Below are 24,193 nucleotides of genomic sequence, written 5' to 3'. Positions count from 1 at the left end.
GGATCCATGCCTAGGGGAAGCCCAACCTCACAATGGTGCCCTCCAGGAAGTCCCAACTCACCCTCTCATAGGCTTTCTCGAAGTCCAGGAGTAGTACAGCCAATCCCTGACCACTCTGCTGGGCCTACTCTGTCGCCTCAAAGAAGGTAAAGACATTATCAAGGATGCTCCTATCCTGGATGAAGCCTATTTGTGTGTCATGAATGATGTCCAGAAGCAGGGGTCGGAGTCGCCTACCAATCATCTTTGCCACTGCCTTATAGGCTACTGACAACAAGGTGATCGGTCTCTAGTGGGATAGCTCCAACCGGTCTCCCCCTTTGGGGAGGAGACTGACAAGACCTATTGATAAACTCCCTGGCATCCGTCCTGAGCTGAAAATCTCTTGGAAAGCCAGTAGTAAGGAGTCTTTCACTACCTCCCAGCAGGTGGTGAAGAAGGCCTTAAGAGAGGCCATCCTCTCCAAGGCATTTCTGCGCATCTTGTGTGTGGAAAGCCTCCTCTAATTCCTTCTCTGTGAAGGGGTCTAGGAGGGAGCGTCCCATCTCCTCTATGACAAGCAACGGGATGTGATCCCAGACCTACTCTCTGCATCACTGTCCTCCGGCTGAGTCTGTCTCCTGCTCGAAAAGGCGTCTGTAGTAGTCGGTAGCAATCTCCATCACCTCGTTTGGGCTAAAGCGGATCCTCCCATAGTCATCCTGAAGACCGTGTATTTGGTCTCTTGAGGTGCGGGGCTGATGTGCCTAGAAAAACTCCTTGCACATCGTGTCCCCTTCTGCACCCAGAAGGCCACTCAGGTGCCGAATGAGAACTCCGGTCGCCTGTCCTCTAGGCCAATGATGGCTGCTCGTGTGCGCGCCTCCTATGCATGGAGTATGGGATCCCTTAGTGTTTCCTGTAGTAATCTCTGCGTAGCTACTAGGTCCCGTCGGAGTGCTCTCTCCTCCCAACTCTGATGTCTGGCCTATAGAGCTGCCTCCTGGTAGATACTATTCGACCCGGCTAGGACCTCTACAACCTCCTCCGCGATCCAGTCCTCGCTCCCCCACTCCCTAGTCCAAATCTACTCAATCTGACTCTTCACCTCCTGCCTCCTATAGATCCAGTCAGGGATCCGATAGGTTCCTATGTCTAAGGAAGATGCTAGAAGATCAAGTGTCAGGAGAACCGGGCAGTGATTGGACAAAGTGGTGCCAGCCAACTGCCCTATATGGCCATCCCCACCCTCCCACATAAAACCTATCCAACCGCTCCAGCAAGACTCCACCTAGCCACCTGTATCCCCATGAGAAGTTCAACGACCTCTCCCTCCTGTGGAAAGCTGGGTCTCTCCAAGCATCGCGTGCTCCTATTGCCAGTAGGAAGACCTCCCATGCCTCCTGCTCCTCCCCAGCCATACCCTAGTAGTTTCTGCCTCTGCCCTCCTCGTCCTCTAAGGCCTCTAGGTTGTTGAAGTCTCCTCTAACAATCCATGAGTCCACCTCTGAAGTCTTGCTGCAATCTCCACCCAGAACCTATTGCGCATCCTGACCTCAATAGGGGAATAGACATTGAGGACTTCAAGGCACGAGTCTCCAATATACAATCTAATCCATAGAACCCTCCCTACCACAATCGTCCCATGGTCCCATACACAAGGGGTGAGGCTCGTACCAATCAAGGTGTACACAACTCCACTCCTACCGTGGGCACCGATGGAGTGCTCCCAATAAGTGTTTGAACTACCCGAGAGTACCTTTCCTACCCACTGACCTTGGGCAGGAGTGAGCGCTTGTGCTCCTTTAGCAGTAGGATGTCGGTCCATCCAACAAGGGCAGGCTGCAGCTCCTACCGAACAATCAACTTCCTAGAAAGACGTGCTCCACTATAGTGGAGGTTATTCACATTCTAGGATGCGAGATGTAAGCTCATATGGAAACATATGACTGACCGAACAAGCATCTGTTCGGTGTGGAAGCTGCTGACGAAGAAGAGGAGCTATATGGCATGAGGATATGCTTCACTGCGAGCCTGAACGGTGAACTCCATTCCCCCATGGTAGCCCTCGGGCCAACCATGGGAGTAACGGATGTGCCTGGTAGTACCACCAGGGCATCTATCAGCCAGCAGGTTGAGAGACGGAACTCTATGCACTGTCCCCTTGGCTACGAAGCATGTGCACTCTATTGCCTGATGCCCAAAGTCATGGCAACCCAGGCACTGCCCTGGCTGGCCAATCATAATAACTTGCTGCCTGAAAGAGTGACCGCCTGCCTCCATCTCTAGAAATTGTGGTATATTCTTTGTCTCCCTCACAGCCACCCGTACCTTTAAGACTCCTGCGGCTATCACTGCGTCCGCGAAAGAGGTGGGAGGACAGTGCCGAAGAGCCGTCCAAAGTCTTCCACTAACTAGCGATAGTCTATCACCAGTCCAAGGAAGAGTAGGGTGACCGAGTGTCTAAGGAAATTGTTGTGGAGCGCGAATGCCTCCACTATGAAACCACTATACCACGGAACCATGTAGATGACCCCCTTCGTGAAAGGATAGGGTAAATTGGCCAGTAGCTCACAAGCGGCATCTGCCAAGGTAAGTCGTACCCTGAAGATCCCTTGACCCATTAGGACCGCCTCCACAATCTGCATTGTGCCGATGTGCAGCATGGAGTGAAGCCAATCTCGAAACTAGGCCCTAGATGCGGAGTATCCAACTATCTAACCAAATATTGTTGTTTCTTTAAGCTCCAGCTCTATGGCCCGAACGGCTAAGAGCTGTTCCTTAGAGAGGATGACGCACAAGGTGTTTGACTGGAGGTCACTCCCAGAATGCACCAGCATCTAACCAGAGGTTTCCATTGCGCGTTCCTATTGGGAACCTACCTATCACGCTGTTGTGCTACCGGAGGGGGAAGTTGCTGTAGAGGAGCAAAGCAACTTGTGGGGGGGGGAGGGGGGGGAGGGAGGGGAACACGCGTGGCGGGGGCGAGAGGCCACAGGCAGAGAAGGCGGAACGGAAGCGAGCGAGACAGGTGCAAGAGCAAGCACGGCAGGCAAGGACAAGCGGACGTAAGCATAGCAAGCGGAGTAGTAGATCGGGCGCAGGCGTAGCAAGCCAATCAATAGGTCGAGCGCAGGCGGGCCGCGGCCAGGATCAAGCGGGGACGTGGCTTGATGGTACAAGCAGGGGTGGAGGCAATGGTCGCGACACGACGGGCAGGGAGCTCTCACTGGTTAGCAATGTTCTCTTTGAGCAAAATTGCAAATCTTTAGTCAAAAGAATCATAGCCATATCCTCTAAAGAGATCATCCTGCCAAGGGACGCAAGCTCATCCCTCATGTCCTCCAACCTGTTGATATGATCCTTCATGCAAGGAGAATCATCAATAAAAAGCATCCGTAATTTCTTCTTGAGAGTATTTCTATGGGTAAATATCTTCTAATGGTACAAAGAAGCAACCTTTGTCAAGACTTCTGATGCTTTCCACAACATGCACATATGCATTGGGATAAAATCCTGTAAGCTCATAAAGAGAAAAGATCGGGCTCTAGAGTTGAGCCAATCCCATAAGGCTACACAATCCATCGATGAACCAACAGTGGGATTCACTAGACGGGAAATAGGGTGGATAACAAACTCCCAAATATCGAAGGTATCAATGATACCGAAACCAGCCTTCCTTCTTAGATAGGGTGATTTAACCTGATTAAGCACTTAATTACAGCAATTAGCAAATGAACATAAACTGAAATGCTCACTTTACCTTCATAAACTTGGACAGTGGACACCCTATTGGCCCCAAAACTCATGCCCCTTTCAATATTTCTTTAATTTCAATTGCTGATGGATAAATTACAAGCCAAGATTTCACGATCTCCTTGGCTGATTCAAAAGCCCCTTGCTGTTCCAATAATCAGCAAAGCATTCGGGCAAATTGCCCCTTGATTTTCACCCAGGACTTGCTCTAATGGAACCCCAACTCGTCAAATGCTGCCCCATATTCACAATAGATGGGTTGGCATCTGAAATCCTCACAATTCCACGAATTTCCGGTGCTGATTTCAGTGTACAATGCCTTTGACTGATGGCACGGGCCCCAAGGTGGCTGGTAAACACTAATTACTGCTGTAATTTAGGGTTTACAGCAGCAAACTCTCTGCTGTCCACCAAATTTGGCTGTACTCTACTACAATGGCTGAGAATTGCTGAGAATGCTTGAGCATAGACTGGAGGAGATGAGAGAATGTTGTAGAAAGAGAGAAAATCAGCTGAAATGTATCTTTTGATTCGTAGCTCTGATGACAAATCTGATGGCACCAACAGCTTCAAAAGGGGTATAAAACATTAGCTCTGCTGGCCAGCCTTCCTCTTCTACCGCCGCCTCTCTTGAGGCGGAAGAGAAATCCTATTGCCCCCTATCCTGTCGCAGCGCGCAATCAGTCGTCGTCGCCTCTCTCAGAGCCAAATCTGATCACCTCTTCTCCCTCTACCAAGCTCCGAACGGCTACAATTCAGCTTCCACCACCCTCCAACAACCTTCTCCCTAGTTGCATGGGAAAGTTTTGCCACGTGGCAGCCATTAAATTAATTTTTCAAAGTTAATTAATTCTGAAAATTAATTTCAGCCCTTTTGACCCTGCCCAAAACTAAACATGCCCATCTATAATGAAATTGGCTAGGCCATTTGCAACTTGGAGTGGTTCCCAACCTCTGTTGACCCTTAGACTAGCATTAATTAATTAATTAATGCTAGTCCCTAGTGTCACCACTGACACTTAATGGCCAAACAATTGTCCTAGGGTCCAACCTGGCACCAATTGACCACCAAAACCCAGTTGGCATAACTTAACACAACTTTTGCCTTTAACACCCAGTGCATCCTCGGGGTCCTTGGCCCATTCCCATGAAATAACTGCCATGTGCATCACATGTGCTAAACAACCTTGCACATTTGATTAATAACTTAATCAAATGTTACTAGCAAGATCAAAGCATTTCAAAATTTCATGTCCTCGTGACAGATACACTCCACCTTACACAAGCAAAGCGAGTAGTTGGAATCATCAAGGCGGTTTTCTTTGGGAAAAGAAGGGAAACGGGCACCTGTATAGAAGGTCCCATGAACAACATATGAAGGCCAACAAAAGGGGACTTTTGTGAAACATGGAGAGAACGGGAACGAGAGGGATCCCATTCAAACGGACTAGGTCACCTCCGCTCTCACCTGAACTACCACAAAATCTCTCCGTCTCTAAGAGGAAGAAACAAAGACCTCAACCTCTGAATCAACAAAGAACTAGTGATAAGACATCTTTGATAGCCTGCAAGACACCCACAAAAAATCTCTGTTTTGGCGGTAGACGACCCCGAAACAAGAGAAAACGGCTATAAAATCACAAGAAAGTCGATGTACGCGATCCGCTTGGGGAAAATAAATCATTGCTTGCACAAGGACTATACGATTTGCTTAAGGAAAGCTCTCGCATTGACCAAGAAAACTACGTTTGCAGCAAAAGACTATCATTTGACTGAGGAACCTGTCGCCTCCAATAGGAGAAGAAGTAGGCAGCAAAACGAATACCTGTCACACAAGAAAAGCGAATGCCTCCAAGCACAAAGCTGCGTTTTCAGCAAAACGTTGATGTGGTAAGGCTGCCTACCAGTCTGGGGTGGTCTCCGCCGCAAGAAGTTAACTTTGTCTCTCTCGTAGACAATGATACCATGCTCTAATATTGAAGCCAGCCTTCTTACCGTGGATGGGTGGTAAATCCCTGATTACAACTTAATTACAGCAAAAAACAATAAATGCGAATCTACAAATACAAATTTACCTACTCATCTTGGACAATGCACACCCAATTGGCGCCCCTTTCGGTATTTCTTTAGCTTTATTGAAGAAGAAGTTGACTTACAATGGGATTCTCCAGATCCCCTTCGCAATCCAAACTCCCCTTGCTACCCAAAGTGGCCAACAAGTCTTCAATCTGTTTTGCCCCTTGATTCGGGCACTTAATTGGCCTTCACCCACTTCATAGACGATGGAAATACCCCAAATTCAAGGGCTAGCTAGTCCTCCACCTGAATTTAGCTTCAATTCATCTTCAGCCCTAAAAAATCCAAGTCTTGGAGCTTCCAATTTCTGGCATGCTTCTCGAGGCTGCTGCTAAACTCTAGTTTCTCCTGTAAATTAGGGTTTACAGCAAAAAAAAATTCAATTTCTCAGCCTCCAAGCGTCCAAATGCTAAGATCTTTAAAGCAAGGCTCTGAAATGGCTTGGAGATGAGAGAGAAAGTTGTAGAGAGAGAGAGAAAAAATTTAGAGTTTTGTCACAAAGAATGACTGAAAATCGGTCAAATGTAATTGTTGCCTTGCCACAACAGCATTAAATGTTGTCACCTACAACTGAGACATCCAAATCAATTGTGACCTTGTAGCTAGATGCAATCACCCAACTTGTGTGGTTGGCTGCAATGGCTGAAAATAGGCTGACCATGGCTGCTCACAACTCTCCCACATTTACTTCAACAAGAATGATCTCGTTTTTCCTCTTCTTCAACCTTTTACCAGCCTGTATGGGCAAGTTTACGAGTGCAAGCCTTCCCAAATAGTTTTTCTAACATTATCCATCATTAAATATTAATTATCAGTCTTTAATTACTAAAAATTAATCTAATAATTTTTCAGTTCCCAAAAAAATAATCAGTCTGGACAATAATTAAATTGGCTAGGCATATTCCACTCATGAGTCTCTCTATGTAATCTTTGGCCATTAGATCAATGTTAGGTACCATTAAACACCATGTCTCTAGTGTCACCAACTAACACTTATGGCCAAATGAATGACCTAGGCCAACAATTGACACCAGATACCACCAAGTACCTATGCAACATAACTTATAGCAACTTTTGCCTTTGACATCCCGTGATTTTGTAGCGTCCTGGGCTCGTAAATTAGGAGTTATGATCTCTATTCTTCATAGCAGTAGCTTCTTCCATACCTCCTCACCAAAAACGAGGGTGCTCCCACAATGAGCTTTACCATCAACACCCTACTCTAATGTCTAGGTCAATAACCCCCAAACCACCCCTATATTTGTGCTAAATCATAGCATCCCACGATATCTTAGCCCTTCGGGGCTACCATCTTGACCTAAAGAAAATGAAATTCTTGAAGAGTTGCATCATCTAGCTAATGCATGACCTCAAGAAGGCGCAACAAGAACAATATACCACATAGTGGCCGATAGGACCTGGTTTGCTACCCCACCCTCCCTACAAGTGATAATCTCGCACTACCTACTATAATCCTTTCTACCTTATGCTAAGTAGTGTGGGTTCCAACTACTCCTCTGAATAAATATCAATGTCTAGATGGCAGCTTAAGTATCTCACTAAAGTGCCACCGGGAACCCAAGTGAAATTCTTATGTGGCTTTCAATGTAACTACTCAGTGCCACAAACCCAAAATCCATAGGACTTGTGCCAATTAATCAGAGCTCTTGAAGCTCTACAAAATATCTCCATTGCAGCTACAAAGGCCCTAAAATCCTCCTCGCCCCCATCTAGGTAAAGAGTTGTGTCCTTGGCAAACTCAACATCCAGCAACTCCTCGAATGCTCAGATGGGAAGTCTGATGCCTTAAATGCCTATAGCTCTGTCCCTCAAGAAGGAGCTAGTACAAGCAATGCCTCAAACTGTCAAACCCAAAGGCATGCCTTTTCAAGAAGCATTACCAAGGAGACCATGTTGGAAGAATTTGTATGAGTAATTTAGGTAGTGACTTTTAAGGCTCAAAGTTAGCCGATCACCCAGTGCCGTGCATAGCAAAAGCTTGCTCTAAGAGCCACTACTTGTTTCTTACAGCAAGCTCAGTGTCTACAGCAAAGCAATGTCAGAGCAAAGGATTCGGGGCTTTTCTACTTGCTCTAGGGTTCCCTAGGGCTGAACGAGGACAGGAAAGTTTCCTAAGTTCAGATTTTCTCATTCCCACTGCATGAAGGGATTGTTCTCAAAGGTGCAAGTGAGGTAAAGATGGAAGATAGGTAGGGCAAGGCTAACGCAGGGCACAGGTCAGCAAGGGAAAGGTGGAGACAAAGGGAAGAAGAGTGGAAGGAGGAAGCAACAAGAAAACAGGAGAAAGACTGAGAAGTTCCAGCTGCAGGAGAAGAGTAGGGGGAGGAAGTAGGAAGGAGGGATGAAGGAAGCAAGAGAAAAAGTGACTAAACGAAAGAAGAGGAGCAAGAAGCAAGGAAAAAGAAGCTGCAGGGAGAGAGGAGCTGAACTGGGAGGAGTGAAGCGCCAGGGACTGCAGCAAACAGGTAGGAGGGGGGAGGAAAGAAGGCTGCTGAAGCAGCAGGGATTGCAGGCAGGGATTGCAAACCAGCTTCCAGAGGTGGCAACAAGTGAGGGGAGGAGGCCTGTCAAACATGCAACGCTATAGAGGCATGTCAGGAGCACCAAGTTCAGCCTCTCCATTGCTGAGGGCACAAGTGTTTATCCACTTAATGATTATGTTCAACCACTCCACAGATAATGTACATATGTAGGTTTTATTTTCAAGATAAGACACAATATCATCAAAAAGTATGCACTCATGTTGCATGCTTTTCACAAGTCAGAGGAAAAACCACAAGATATTTCAGTACAAAATAAACAATTTGAAAACTGGAAGAAAACAAGTTGTAAACCACAAACTCGAGCTCTACACCACACCATCACAACTTGTAACATCAAAACTCTATGCTACATTTGCCAATCAGCTTTCACACAATTAATCAAATTAAAAAACAAATTAAGAATATTCATCTTTGAGTTAGCAACAAAGGACAAAACGCAACATGAAAGAGCTCTCGAGACAACCACAACAATCAAAATAGTGACATTCCAGAGTCACTAACCAGAAGTTGACCAGCATCGTCCACCAAGAAATTCAATGCTATTGTGACATCTACCACAGGTGGTGGAAAACCCTCTTGATTTACAGTGTCTTCTGTAGAATTTTTCCAAGTCTCCCTACTGTTCAAGTGTGTTGGGTCATGATCTTTTAAATTTCCATACACTGCATGTACTATCACTAATCCCCCCTTTTCTGCTTGCTTAGCTCGCTTTCTTTCCACTGGATTTTTCAATAACGATTGAGCTTTATCTGCCTTTGCTCTTGATTCAAGAACCTGCCACCAATAAAACAAAGTGAATGGTTTCAGATGAAAACAAACATGTCGGAGCCATTTTGTAAAAAACGTGACGATGAAAACAAACACGTCAGAGCCATTTTGTGAAAAACATGAGGATGTACATAAAAAATACAAAACAAGAAAGGTTTTGATTTAGAAGGCAATCTACAACACGCTAAATGTATCCAGTGTATGGGAATTAAATTTCAGCCAGAAATGCCTTAAGACTATCTCAGAAATCCAACTCTTTAAGGCACCTATAGCTTGTTCCTGATCATGTCAATACACAAAACTTGGTTATTTTGCACCCACTTAAATCCAAGGAAGCCACGGTAACATGATTTAGCAGAAGTATCCAAACACTCCACCAAAAAAGCCTCCCGCTCCATGGCTATAGAAAATACCTAGGGCCTGGTAATTCACACATTGTCCATATGTAGTAATGGCACTGCAAAAGGTTCTCGCATCCTTGTGTAGCTTGTATGGTGGCCCATGAAGCAATGTGTACTACAAAGAATCTACACTATTGATCCATATGGGCGATCTGGCTTGCAATGATCTCCAAAAATCATTGTCTTGGTTTCCCATCCTTTCTGTAACTTTTCATGATAAAAGAAACTGGTAATACACAAGAAGTCCAGGTTCTCAACAAAGAGGGACACTATAACAAGCAGATTTTCATTGATCCAGCAACACCCCAGGTGATCCTGTGACTGCTAGTTGATCTTAGGATGTGTATGCCTGGATTAAAAGGAAGACACTCTTTAATGAAGCAGTACATCTAGTGAAAGAATATCTTGATTGGAAATAGGCAACCATGCAAAGACTGATATCAAGAGCATGAAAATCAAATTTTCTTGTACAAGGATGCAAAACGCAATGCCTCATGGAAGTATGCTTTGCGAGCATGTGTACAGTATATAGAAGCCTCGTATTCTCAGCTCTAAAGCAAATGACCATGCCTATCATCAGAATCCAATGTGCACATTTGTAGCTGTTGCTTCCATGCAAATTCAGAAGCCATCATATTCTACACATCACATTACCACTCCTTCACATTTCAAATGTCACTACAAACATATGGAAATCATCCTAGCCACCAAGGGGGCTAGCTGGCAGCTTGCCTCATGCATACAATGCCGCATGTAGTACTGAGATCCGCTTCTTCCTTCCCACCTCACCCTTCCCATGTAAGACCTCCGAGTTCTTTTCATGTCCATCTGCAGTTGCCAAGAATGCTTTCATTGATAAGACTCGCTTCAACGGGTCTAACTACATGACTTGGTCTAACTTGATCTGGCATATTCTAGACTCAGAAAACCTTTGGGACCTTGTTTAGGGGCTGGAACCCTAGCCAAACCCCCATTGGTCCTCAGCTTTCCACACTTGGAAAAGTTGTAATGCTACTCCAATTTGTGAGTTGATGCAAGGTTTTCTTCCCAAATTCGAATCTCAATTAAAACAATTTGACATAGCATTTGACCATTGGCATCATTCAATTGACCACTATGCAGCTCATGTTAGGACCCAACAGACAAACCTCGACCATCAGCTCCAGCAGTTGTAAATCACTTAAGGTCAAATTAGTTAAGTACCGTTATTTACTCGCTAGATTTGATTCACAAACTTTATTGTCAATATACAAGAGTTAGGCCTTGCCCTGAGGAGGTAATGGGGCCAGCCACAAATTACTGCAGATAACTTTTCAATAGAAAATGATTCAAATCCTACACTCTCCTACACAAAATGGAGGTGGGATCACACCCCATCTCTAGTGAAAAATGAGATGGGACGTTACATCCTCATATCCTTCATGAAGTAGCAACTGCTCCTAGCCTTCCAATCGTAGGATGGGGCAAAGTTCCCAAGAGAGGTTGGGCTCTTCAAAACATTCTTCTTCACTTACTAGGAGGAGGTCAATGACCCTCTACTACACAGCTTTCTCAATATCTTTAGCTCAAGGGTTTCCTTAGTTTTTGATAGAGGCATTTGAGGCAATCATAGAAGGGTGGAAGCGGGAGGAGCTCTACCTTGGGAGGTCAATGATGCATAGTTGCAAGCTCCTCACATCATCTTGTTCCTTGCAAAGGTCATGCCATACTTATTTGATCCAAAGATTCCCACATTGGAGATCTTAAATTGCCAGTTGCAATCAAGACAAAACTATCAGACTCCAAGCATGCAAAATGATACAACCATGTACAAAGGGATGACATACTGATGCTAGAGGGAGTATGTGAATGGTACAACCATGTACAAAGGGATTGACATAGTGATGCTAGAGGGAGTGTATGAATGGGCTTGGAGGTATTTTGCACACACATGGGCATAAAAATCAAGCTGCCTAAATCAATCAATTTTCTCACTAGCCCTCAGATCAGGAATCCACTTGACCTTTCAATCATTTGCTAGAAGTCACATGATCAGATAGCTTGACTTCCTAGTGTAGTTGGATATCACAACTCGTCAACAGTTTACCACAATGAGATGGACTCCATCGGACTTGAAAGCTCCCCCTTCCCTTTGGAGCCCAATGAGAGGTGGGCAGGCCAGTTCTCTCCCACAAGGGTCCCACTTCAAGAAACAAGTTGCTTCATTGACAACCCAACTATTTTATTCTTCATTGTCCAAGAGAATGTCAAACTAGTGGTGGACAAAGGACAGAGGAGCCTCACTTTTTCCTATTTCTCATGCAAGAGAATCCACATTGTGGTGTTCAAGGGGAAGGCTTGGCCCTTCACTCTGCACATCGCTAGGTAGGGCACCCATGAGTGGAGGATGTGGGTTTGCAAGGAATGTGCATTGGATGATCTTGACTGGATCCTAGAGAGCGATTTGAACCCACTTTGTCAGTCCACATGGTTAGTGGATTTCTTCCCCTAAAAGGACATGCAAATCCTTATGTAGGCAGAGGTGGATTGGTGGATTGGGCCCCTACCCACAATCAGTGCTAGGATGAGCACAACATCACACAACCTTTAGACAAATGTTACAAAAGCACCTCTAGGAAAATTGATGGTCAAGGAGGGTCTCTTTCTTTCTTTGGTGTGTTGCTCATAGCAAACTAACAATCAGCAGCATTATAGCACACACAGATCAGGAGGGGACATGTCAACGTCGCCCAATATTGTGCTTGGGATCCCAAATCTCAATTGGTGAAGAGGGGAGCCTACAAGATTGTACAACAAGCCAAGTCAAGCCTCAACTACATTGTCTAGGGTGCTGTCTATTGGCAGTCAACTAACCAAAGCCATCACCTACTCTATAAGGCAAATATGCAAGTCACTATCGTCAGATCTAGATCATGCAATTTGGTAGGCCTTGATGCCATTCCTAATCTTCAAATACTAAAGCACTCTACATTGAGATCACAATTCTCAAAGCTTATCGAGGGCTTTATAGGATGCTACATGTGCAACGCACACTATGAGCTAGTCCTCCACAAAGAGAGCCCTACAATATATGCTAACCTAACAGCTCTTTGACCCTCCATCGTCTACTCTGTGGGGCAAATGGAGCAGGATGGCCACTCTCAAAGGTGCTACACCCAACCAACCAACCCCCCTGGCTTTTCTCTCTCATCCCTCCCAAACTGCACTTTTTGGCTTCTCTCCCCATCCTTCCTAGACTACTTCCATATACTTTTTAAATGCAACCCTTACCTCAAGCCACATTGTTGAGCCCTTGTACTTCCTTGCCTTCTAGCAGTCCACTCAGACACAACTGTTTACCCAAAAAAGAAATGAAAAGAATGACATAACCAGACAACAAAACAGCATATAGAACACAGAGAGAAAAATCACCTTTATTCATTTCCAAAACAAGAACAAAACTATATATGCCTTATCAACACAAACGCATGCACAACCACTACTTTACTACCTCAAACCATACAAACCTGTGCAAGTGTCGACTGCCTTTGTTCCCATTTTCTCCATTCCCTTCTCCTCACAAAATAAGGTTTGATGACATAAGCCTGCTTCAATCATAGACGACCTTTAACACTTCAAATCATCAACAGAAGGAGAGGTGTCACATGAAGAATATTGTTATGGTATCTCATACAATTCACGTCTTTGCACTCAAAATGTTCAACATGTTGTCACATATATATTCAGAACAGCACAACTGTAAATGCACAGTTTGGAAGTTGATTATTTCTGCATTGCTATTGTTACATGCAAGGGTTTGCTTGTTTATCACCTTACCATTGGCATACTAGGAAGCCACTCAAAAGTTGTCTAGCCAAAAGAATAGCCTTGGGATTGGTAATTACATTAAAATATTCAATTGCTTTGACTCCAAAAACAACCTATTTAGAAATGTTTCATACATTCCTACATGAGCCAACTTGGAGATGTATTCTTCTTAAATTACCTTGGCAATCCACAAGGCTTGTACTCTAGATTACCTTAAATTTTGTCCTCTTAAGATTCTTTTTTCTGGACAAATAGAGGGTGCAAAAAGCATAGGACCATTTTTGAGGGCATGGCTTGGTCTCTTGTAATCTATGTGGTTTATGTGGATTATTGGCATACCCGTCCACAACTACTAGAGACCCTTTGTCATGAGCTCCATAGTGCACATCCAGTCTTGACTCTTTTTTGAGAAAGACCACAGCGTAACATAAACACAACTCAAATTCATTCAAATAGCAAGGAATTTACAGCTTCAAAACTTCTACATCTCATATCAAGAAAAAGCTAGGAGTTCTAATTCACTAGAGGACAAAGGGACCAAAACTAAACTTTAAAGTAGAATGCGAGGTAGAGGAGACCCATTGATGGTAGTAAAAGTACATGAAATATGGAATTGTCTATTTCACTTTTTAGTGAAACATACATACGTATGCTTTAGAAGTGAGGTTTGTCCTTTTGAAAAAGAATACAGGCCTAGCCAGATGCAAGAGATAGGATCTTGTTTTCTTGCTTCTCCATTTTGAGAACACCTATGGTGTGTGGACTGGGTGTTCTTGAAGGGCATGATGCAGAGGATTGCCTCTATTGAGTAGTAGCTCAAAGGTCTTTCAGCATTGTACTCTTCAGCTCAGCCATGTAATTCTCAAAGGTGCTAGGAGGGAGAGGCTCAAAGTGCACAGCTTGATTTGGCATGGATATCCATTAGCCCTTCCTCTTCTTTTTCATAGCAAAAGCTAGTAGTGCTCATTTTCAACATATACATGGAAAACCATTTGATAAGCATATCTATTAGTCCCCCCTCTTAATTTTCATGGCAGAAGCCAACATTACTCATTTTTTACATATAGATAAGCAACTATTTTAAGAGTGCAATGTCCATTCTAACTAGAATGTTTATGTGTTGAGATTGTAGGCAACAGGGATATTTATTTGGATGATACTAATCATTTCAAGGCCTTTGTAGCATCCATGGAGATATCTTCGCTACAATGCCCTCATCAATTGGCATAAGTCATGTGAATTCTCAGCACTGGACACACAACAACTGAATCAAAGATCTCATAAGCTCTTGATTTGGCTTCCTCACAAAACCTCGGTGAGGTGCATAGCCACATGGAACAAGGAATGTGAAATAGTAACGGGGAACGTGAAACAGTAACGGGAACAAGGAATGTGATTGAAACCGGAAAGGCCCCATTCTTGGAACAGGGGAAACAAGAAATTAAAACATAGATAATACTTAGGATTTTTTAAATAATTCTCCATTAGACAGCTTCACAACAAGTATTCAAAGACACTCAAAAAGCACACTTTAAACATCATATCGCATGAGTGGTGCAAGATATGTTAAGACCAATCGATGCTGCAAATAAGACTTGAGTACACAGTGCACACAATCAAAAAGTTAAAAGTCTAATGATTAAACTTTAAAGACTCAAGAACTGTAATTTATAAATGTTTGAAGGATGAGTAACATATCTAAGTATCAGGAAAGATGCCAAGGTCCAAGTGGCAAGGCCAACAGTACATACAAAAATAGAGTCACAAGTCAAGACTTCAGACTCATGAGTCATAACTAAGAACTCAAACTCAATACAAACTAATGTACCCAGAAGTGAGTACTCAATAAGCCATCAAAAAGACACATCATGCTAGACTCTAGTACATCAAAAAGATACATCATATATCATACTCCACCAACACCAAAGGAAAGGGACCAAACAATTCACCAACCCACACCAAAAAATAAAAACAAATAACTCTTACCCGGTGTGGGAAAGGCCATTCACCACATGGAATGGCTAGCTTGGAATCTTGTGGAATGGGGGCAAGGAACATTGGAACGGCCATTTCCCACATGGAACGGGCAGCTGGAACTTTGTGAAATAAGAGGCAAGGAACATTCCAGTCCCGCAAAATGCATCTCCCATCTGTGCTCGTTAGGGAACAACGTTCTCGCATTCCAAGGCCCCATTCCGCCCGTTCCATGTTGCTATGGTGAGGTGTCTTTACCATCAATTCAAATAGGCATTATTTTAGAGCATCGGTTTGCCCACAATTTATCAAGAGTTAGATAAAAGCTTCTTTTTTAGAGCTTAGCTAAATTTCCTTGTAGAGAAAGTCACAATGGCAAACCAGGTTACTTTGGCAACCATGTGGTACATAACCTCTTGTTGGCCCTTCTAAAGATCCCACATTCGCCAAGTGAAGCGTCTTATCTAGAACTTCATTTATTCAATAAATGGCATCCCAACTAAGCGAGGTTGCCTATTATGAGATTCAAAGGTGTGCTTGATATCAATGACCAATAGTACCCCAAAACGGAGTTTTGGGCAGCCCGAAATGGAATGGCCTGGAATGCTAAAATATTGTTTCGAGTGTTGGGGTTAAAGGTATCTATGCCCATGTTGCCCTATATTTACTTCACACATCGTGACCGCACACCTATACACTACAAGTGGCAAGCCTCCATCATTGTCACTTTATTCTTTATTTTTTCACTGACTATTAAATAAGGCCAATCACACATTGTGACTCTTGGAGTTCCCATATACATTGTCTCTCTTTCTTCCTCTCTTTCTCCATCCACCATAGCTCTTGCTTTGCTCTTGCTTCCACTCGGACTCTTGCTTCTGCTTGTGTGTTTCCATTCGGAGTCTACCTTTAAACTAGTATCAAAGCCAACCATTCGAGGAGCTTCTCCATCCTTTGTTTTATCCTGAATTCAAAGCTTCAGCTCAAGATTTCATTGTAGTCATTGTTTCTTCCTCCCAAGGTATGGATTGAGTCTTCCCTTCATCCAACTTGCTCCCAACTTGTCGAGGAGCTTCCTAGGGCTTAGTTAAGCCTTGTTGAGTGCTTATTGGGCTGAGGAGCAACCCTTCTATCCATTTTGAGTGGATACACAGTATGCTGTATACAAAAGTATCCATTTTGAGTGGATACTTTTGCATACAGTATCGAATTCAAGCATTCTATGGCTAGAAACGAAGAGCATAATGAGAGCTACAAATTTGAGCATTCAAAAAGTTGAAAGATTCATTTGACATTTATGCTCCCGGATGTATTTGTCATATGCTTGGGCTTCCTGGATGGTTTTATGTATATGTCTTGAGCTTTGCTTGCTCACTTTGCATTCCAAATTCACTTCCAGTAGAAGATGCTTATAATTACCGATTCTTTGAGACAATGGGACTTTTGGTTCATATATATGCTCTCTTGTATGCTATTGGACACAATGAATCTTCGCATGAAGAGACTAGTGTGTCCATGCATATCAATGAGTTTCTCTCGATTTTCAATCAGTTGACTTCGCAAGGCATTGAGTTTAACAATAATCTTTCTTCCTTGTTATTGCTTGACACTACTAGAGTAATGGAACAATTTCCATACTACCGTGTGTGCTAATATGCACAAGGATGGTTTGAAACTTCAAGATGTTGAAGTGCCTTACTCACAGAGGAGAAACAAAAAGAATGTGGTTGCAGTATACAATTCTCATACATTGACTATTAGGAGCAAACATGATAATACGAGTGGTAATAACTATTGTGATAGAGATTCACAGAGCTCTCAATCTCGTGGGCACTCTACGCGATGATAAGCATAAGGAGAAAGGCAAGGGCAAAGTGTAGGATAAGTCTACTGATCATAGCATTGTTCCTAGTAAGTCCAGAGTGAAATTTGAGATAAATGCCTTGGAGCCTAACTATGATGATGATTACATCTTGGTAACTTTTTCTCTTAATACTAGTCAGTTGATTAATGCCTCATCCACTTTTTCTCAGTGATGGCTACTTGATTCGGTAACTTTTTTTCATGGTATCCCGCATAAGAATTGGTTTCATTCCTATCACAACATCACCTGTTTTGTGAGACTAGAAAATGACTTGGCATTGGTGATATTCACTACAATTTCCTTCCAACAGCACTTTTATTTTGCACGATGTAAGTCATCTTCTAGCTTTGACCAAAAGTCTACTCTCTACTGGACAGTTGGATGATGCAAGGTATCATTTAATTTTTAGTGATTCCACGTAAAAGATTACCCTAGAAAATCTTGTCTTTGCTCGAGGTGCCAAGGCCGGCAATCTCTATCCCTTGCTTGTATCTGAATTTATTGACTATGTTTTAGCTGTGGCTCACGTACCACATGTATCTTTATGGCATCGTCGCCTTGGATACATGACCTTAAAAGGAATGAAAATGCTTTCTTATTTGCAATATCTTCCGTCCCTTGACTACAAATGTTTTGATTCATGTGATAATTATCTTTATGGCAATTAAATATGCCGATCTCATAAAAAGTCTAGCATTGCACACATGGGTAAGCCTCTCGCTCCTTTCTTCTTTATCCATGGCACATATAAAGCATCCTATAAATGGAGAGTAAAGCCATCAATGGCTTTCAAAACAATCCCTCCAATACCTCTAATAGGATAAGATACATTGTTGGCACATTGAACTGATTTGCCAATAGGAGCTATAACAACAGAAGTAAACACATTCCTGCAGGATGCAATGTGCTTAGAATTAGCATCCTCTGTAGAGTTGAATGCTCTATTTGCCCAAGAAGAATCATAAGTGCAAGTATAGAAACAATAGTCACAGTCAATGACGAACATTGAAAACTTTATAGCAGCAATAGTAGAAGGTGCATCTGAAACTGACATCCCAAACTCCTTTTTCTCCTTGGCAATGTGTTTCTTGCATTCTATGATATAATGTCCTGCCTTTTTACAGTAATGGCAATTACCCTTCTTGATTTGTGTGCCCCCTTGCTTCTTATTGTTTATAAAGTTCCAGAACTTCCAAAACTATGCGGGGCATTCCTGTACTGATTGCCCTTGCCCTTCTGTCTTGCCATGAAAGCTTATTAAAAAGCTACAGCATCCACCCCACTATTCTTTCTTGTTTGTTTTTCTTCCAAACAATAAGCTAACCAACTGAAGAAAAGCAAGTGGCTACATAGAAATCCGCATTGTAAGATTCAATGCCGTATAAAAGACCAAATAAGAAGGTGGCAAAGAGTTCAAAGTCATAGAGATCATCTAAGCATCAAAATAATATTCATCTACATTCATCAATTGCTCGCACAAGTCTTGAATTTATTAAGGTGATCTTGCATAGCATCATCTTTTTTCATCTTTACATTTTCAAGCTCCTTCCAAAAAAAAATACAAGTATCATTTTTTCAAGAGACGTATGCTCAAGTGTAAAGCATGCTACTCATGAAGTAGCAACAAAACGGATATGTGGGATTATAGACCGCTGAACTACCAATGCAATAAGTGACAATGCTTGGGCATTCCTAGTGTCCCAACCCTTCTGTGCAGTTGTTCTTTGGGGTGGTGGCTCAATAGGAGCTTGCCTTTAACCACAACCTCCCTGTGGACGAGTTGCAAGAGCCATATCACTAGGATGGACTTCTTCTCCACTGACATAATCCCAAAGATTTTTTGCAACAAGCACATTCTTCATCATGAAGGACCACAGAGAATAGTTGTTGTCATCCAATCTATACTCGTTTGAAACATAAGTGAAGACATCACTCTATCCTTGATTTGCCATGATAAATGTCACTCTTCCATATGCACAAGGGCAATAACAAAAGCTGGCCTGACCTGGAAATCTGCAAATTTCCAGAAATTACAGCAAATGCCAAGCTATAATGAACTAAATCATGTCACACTTCACCACTACTGCCTCAATGTGCTGAAATTTTTCAGATTCAACAAGCAATACACTGCCCAATGCAAAACGAGTGCTCAACAGCACTAAAAACCACAAAAGCCCCAAAATTTGACTGTCCAATGTGCATGATTTCAATCAATTTCAGACTGAAACCTCAATACATATGCCAATGTCTATCAAAAATACAAAAGCCCCAAATTTGCTAACCCAAATGCCTACCAATTTCTGCAATTTGTGCACTGAAGCACTTGCTGAAGCAAAAATTGACCTTTCTCAAGCATCAAAATTAAGTCATGCGTTCATAGTATGGGGGAGTTCTGGAAACAACAGAAACGGAAACGGAAAAAAAGGGAGTTTTGAAGTTTCAACTAATTTTGGAAATCTCGGGAGGAGTTTCGAATTTTAGCATAAAATCCATATGTACTTAAATATAGCAATGCCCACATCAACATTTACTCAAATTTTACAAGAAACTTCAATACTTCATGACACATGATTCATGAGGTTCTAACATGTTACAATTGAATGATGCATTATCATTACAAGATTGAAGAACATAAAATATTGAGTTACAAACAATAAGCTTTGAGGGCAATTAATAGAGCTGCAATCTATATACATATTAGACAACTTTAAAAATCATGAGGAATACATCATACATAATCACCAAATGAATGCCCACATGTTAGTGTCAAGACTCAAAACAAGTGAATACATCATAATGCAGAGTGGCAAGTCCAAGACGCATGATAGTAGAATCAAGATACAGAAAACATCATCTAATCAAAAGCCTATGTGCATCTACCATCATAGAAGGATAGGTCAAAGTCTATTGAGCATGGATGATTGCATTGGGCATATGTCTATGCATCATCCGAGGACCTGTGCACCAACTCATCTGAGGACTCCCTCCCTGACTGAGAGAGAAGAACAATAGAGACATAGAAAGACTGCTCCAAGTTTTGATTACGAAAGAAGAAAGTTGACCCCTTGAGCCTTTACTTCTCGTTGTGGGTCTTGTATGGATAGAGCACCAAGTCAAACCAACCCTAGAACCAAGTCATTAAACCCAACCAACACTTCTTAGTATCCCTCGACCATGCGTGCTTTTGTGAGCATGTCACAGTCTTCCTCTAATCGCATACATACCATTGCAGAAAGGTACAGCTTCTCCACATACAAACCAAACCGCCAAGTGAATAGGTAGTATCATCATGTATATGTCTCACCACATATAGACCAAACCACTGTTTAGATATCTTTCTAATAGTGCTATGCTGATTTTCTAAGTTGTTATAAATTAGCACCCAAGCACCTTCATGTATTGTGCTTGGCTTGAGTTTGTGTCTCTTATTAAAACTTTTTCTATTATAAGGCATCGCTTCCTTCAATCTTTGCATCACTATCTCAATATCTTATGGTCTCCTCTCTAGCTGTCTAGTGCATAAAGTCAGCAGTTCCTCTCTATTTAGCCCCTGCTCCCAAGGCAACATAGTCCAAGTAGCAATCATTTCTTCAATAGGTATGATAGGCTATTGTCTAGACATCAATTCAACAGGTATGTACCTAGCCACTACACTATCGGTCAAGGATGATCAGGTAGCCTCTACCTCCTTTAACACTGGCTCTAGCTCTCACTATACTACACATGTTGCTTGCTCTAGCCCTTCTCTATCCTTGAGTCTCATGGATTGGCACTAATAGCTCCTCATAGAGCATAGAGTAGATGTCACACTCTTGTGGAATCTCTAGGATGTCATGCACATTCTCGATATCAAATTTGTCCACATTCATATATGAAGGTGAAGGGGACAAAGATATGAAAAAAGTTACAATCAAAATAAAGATACGAGTTTTGAAAGCGTACTTGGAGCGCGTATGGTCAATACACCCAAACAATCCATGGCTAAACAATTGATCGCTTATTAAATCTCACGAAACAAAGTTGCCTTTTCAAGAAGCTAAAGGTTGCAATGACAATACACTAGATGCTCCAACTAGGTTGTTTCAATCCTATTTCATCTATTTCTATGAGAGGGAGCCATATGCTTCAATTCCTCTCACAAGGTCTTAAACTATGACCTTGTGAGAGCACACAAATAGTAATGCATTTCTGTAGAAACCATCAAGAGACTAAGGTTAGGGAAAAAACAACATTTGACTCACAAGATACTAAATATGGATTAAAATTTAGGCTGCATTATATTGTGAAACATCACATACCCAAGTAGAAACACAATTGGTACATTTCTCCCACCAATAGACAAGTTAAAGCTATACCTCTCAAAGTCAGCAGTAGTGGATTGGCCAAAATGAAGAGAATGACTGTGAAATGCTAGCAAATCATCTTGTATCCTCATCATCATGTCCTACTCATCACCTATGATTCACTACATATACTCATTGAAGCCCTCCTCAAGCTCCTCATTACTATGTTGCTCCTTATTGTGCCAAAGAGGATACTATATATGTGCAACGACATGGATTGGTTTCTGAAACCAATCCCATCATACATTCCACATTGCACAGATCTCATCAACTCTTAAAATTGATCAATCATAGACAAAAGATTAATGCGCAATGGATAAGAGAGAAACAATAGATAATTGATAACTCAAAATTGAACACACACACACACACACACACACACACAAGGGAACTTACTTATCTTGTGGACAAGTAGCTATTTCAAAGCAAAGCCTCCCCAATCTCATCTATGCACTCATAGGGAAGACCTAGAGTACTCCCTATTGAGCTAAAAATACATTACATACTAATTAGCTCTTTATAACAGCCCCAAAACATGTAAATTACCAAAACTTTCATTAAACAAGGGGCGATTCTACAAAATTTTGAGTTCCACATGCAAAACCGTAGTTTGGGAAGATCCTTCTATATCTATAAATAGATAAGCTACCCACCATTCAGCCTTATCCTTGTTTTGTGGGTTTTAGCCATCAGCCCTCTTCCACTAGCAATCCAGCCCCAAGTGACCGCATGCTACTACATGGTCTAAATTGTTGCCCAACCTTTCACTGCTGCCAGCAACAATCAGCTATCATCATCTTCAAGCAGGTACATTGTTGAATTTACCAATTCCAGCCCAAGAGACTGTTGTGTTTTAGTTTCCAGCCTGCTATCCTTCCATTTTCAGCATCGGCCTAATTTGCATTTGCATCTATAACAGGTCCTTTTTGTGATTTCAGCACTTTTCTTCATCAATCTCTGCACTAACTTGTGGTGGTTATTGCACTCGAGATCCATCTCTGGTGGACAACACACATCAACACCTTCCTCAGCCCACTCCCACAAGAGCCACCAGTTCTTAGAAGCTCTGCCCTTCAACATTCTGTACATTCTCTCATTCATGTAAAGGGTTGGCATCCCACCAGCCCAGTGTACAAATGCATTGGCCTACGGGCCAAGAGTCCAAGAGTAGGGATCACACAATGAATGTGCACAATAGGGGAGTCCTATAAATAGGACTCCGTTTCCCTAACCCCAAAGTGCTAACTCGCTTCATGACCACTAACCAATGCTATGCAAGACACACATGGCAAGTGGCTCACCCCAATCTCTAGCAATCCATGACAAGCTAACCACGAGCTGCCTTTCAATGATACTCATAGTTCAGATAGCCAAACCAAGCATGCCATAGCTTGGTCTGGGTCTAAGAAGAGACAAGAAAAGAAATCAAGGCTAATGAAGTCTGCACCTTGTAGACTCCATTCTCCTCATGACCTACACAAAGAACCTATTGAGAATCTCCATCAAGAACTTGAAAAGAGTCCTTATCAAACTCGACCATGAAACCAAGAGGACAAATCTTGATCAATGAAAGAAGATGATATCCCAAACCCAACATATAAAGAATTTCTTATGTGTGAGCACCACCTTGCCCATCCGACTCAATTGTATTTCACCTTTGTCTTTGATAGGGACCAAAGAGTTGTCACCTATGAGAATTAACCCATGCATCGGACACATGCAAGCAATATCATCTATAGGAGGAGTCATGTAGTGGGAAATACCCCCATCCACAATCCAATCACCAGGCAGGGAAACCAACATCACTATATCAAAGGCCATCACAGGAATTCTCAATCACCTCCAAATGGAGGAAGGTGACCTATGAAGGAGCAGCCACCACTCTTGAGTCTTGCATAGTTTTCTCCTTCTTGGTATCCTTCTTGTCCTTGTCAAGGCAATCCTTCTTCCAATTGCATGTCTTGTCACAAATGTGACAAATAGACTCCTTGGCTTTCTCTTACATGGTCTTCTTCTTCTTCTTCTTCTCCTCCTCTGGGGAAGATTGACCTATCAACGCCTCCAACATGGGAGCACCTTTGAATTGTTCCTCTTGATCCATGAACATCAGAACCACTCCTTCCACTTTCAGATATCCGGTCCTCTGAGATAATCACCTTCCCTGTGTTCTAGACCAACATTTGTGATTGCGAAAGCTTATTAACATGCTCCCGCATGGAAGCTAATTTGGACATGTTCAACGTTCATATTTGTACCTTCAAAGACACGCGCTTCATCAAGGTCATCCAAATGTACAACTAGCCTCATTCCAACCATATCTCTTCAACAACAATCAAATGCTCAGATGTGAGTTATCGCAGCCGGAGTGCAAGGGAGAAATAGGAAGGAGTGGATGCCAGCATTTAGTTTAACACAATGTGCATGTACCTTCACCAACTCAGCTTTCTCGTCTCAACAAAAAACTTAGAGACATCACAAGCTGTAGATTATCAATGGCATCCATCATGAGCTGTGCCAAATCATAGGACTCTTAGATGGCAAGCATCAATACCCACTAAATGCGGTAATTCTCCCCATCAAGCTTCTAATCGCAAGGAAGAGCCAATAACACACAAACCTTATGGTCCATAATAGCTTGAAACTCAGGGTTGATCTTGGAAG

At 42.6% G+C, this 24,193-nt stretch overlaps 1 protein-coding gene across 2 annotated transcripts in view; it reads right to left on the bottom strand.

Moving 5' to 3' along the window:
* OWL1 (DNAJ heat shock N-terminal domain-containing protein) overlaps window positions 1-24,193 on the bottom strand; it is a 176,299-nt gene that overhangs the window by 39,450 nt on the left and 112,656 nt on the right. For both annotated transcript variants that reach the window (XM_087689716.1, XM_087689717.1), the window contains exons 10-11: window positions 13,051-13,128; window positions 8,877-9,149 (exon numbers count right to left, since the gene is read on the bottom strand). In XM_087689716.1, the coding sequence (XP_087545842.1) occupies window positions 8,877-9,149; window positions 13,051-13,128 (351 nt within the window). The remainder of the gene's footprint in view (window positions 1-8,876; window positions 9,150-13,050; window positions 13,129-24,193) is intronic.

Source organism: Lygodium microphyllum, chromosome 12 (genome assembly GCF_053477565.2).
Source record: "Lygodium microphyllum isolate KBCC chromosome 12, Lygodium_microphyllum_v1.1.10, whole genome shotgun sequence".
NCBI lineage: Eukaryota > Viridiplantae > Streptophyta > Polypodiopsida > Schizaeales > Lygodiaceae > Lygodium > Lygodium microphyllum.
This window is presented reverse-complemented; position numbering and strand designations above follow the sequence as displayed.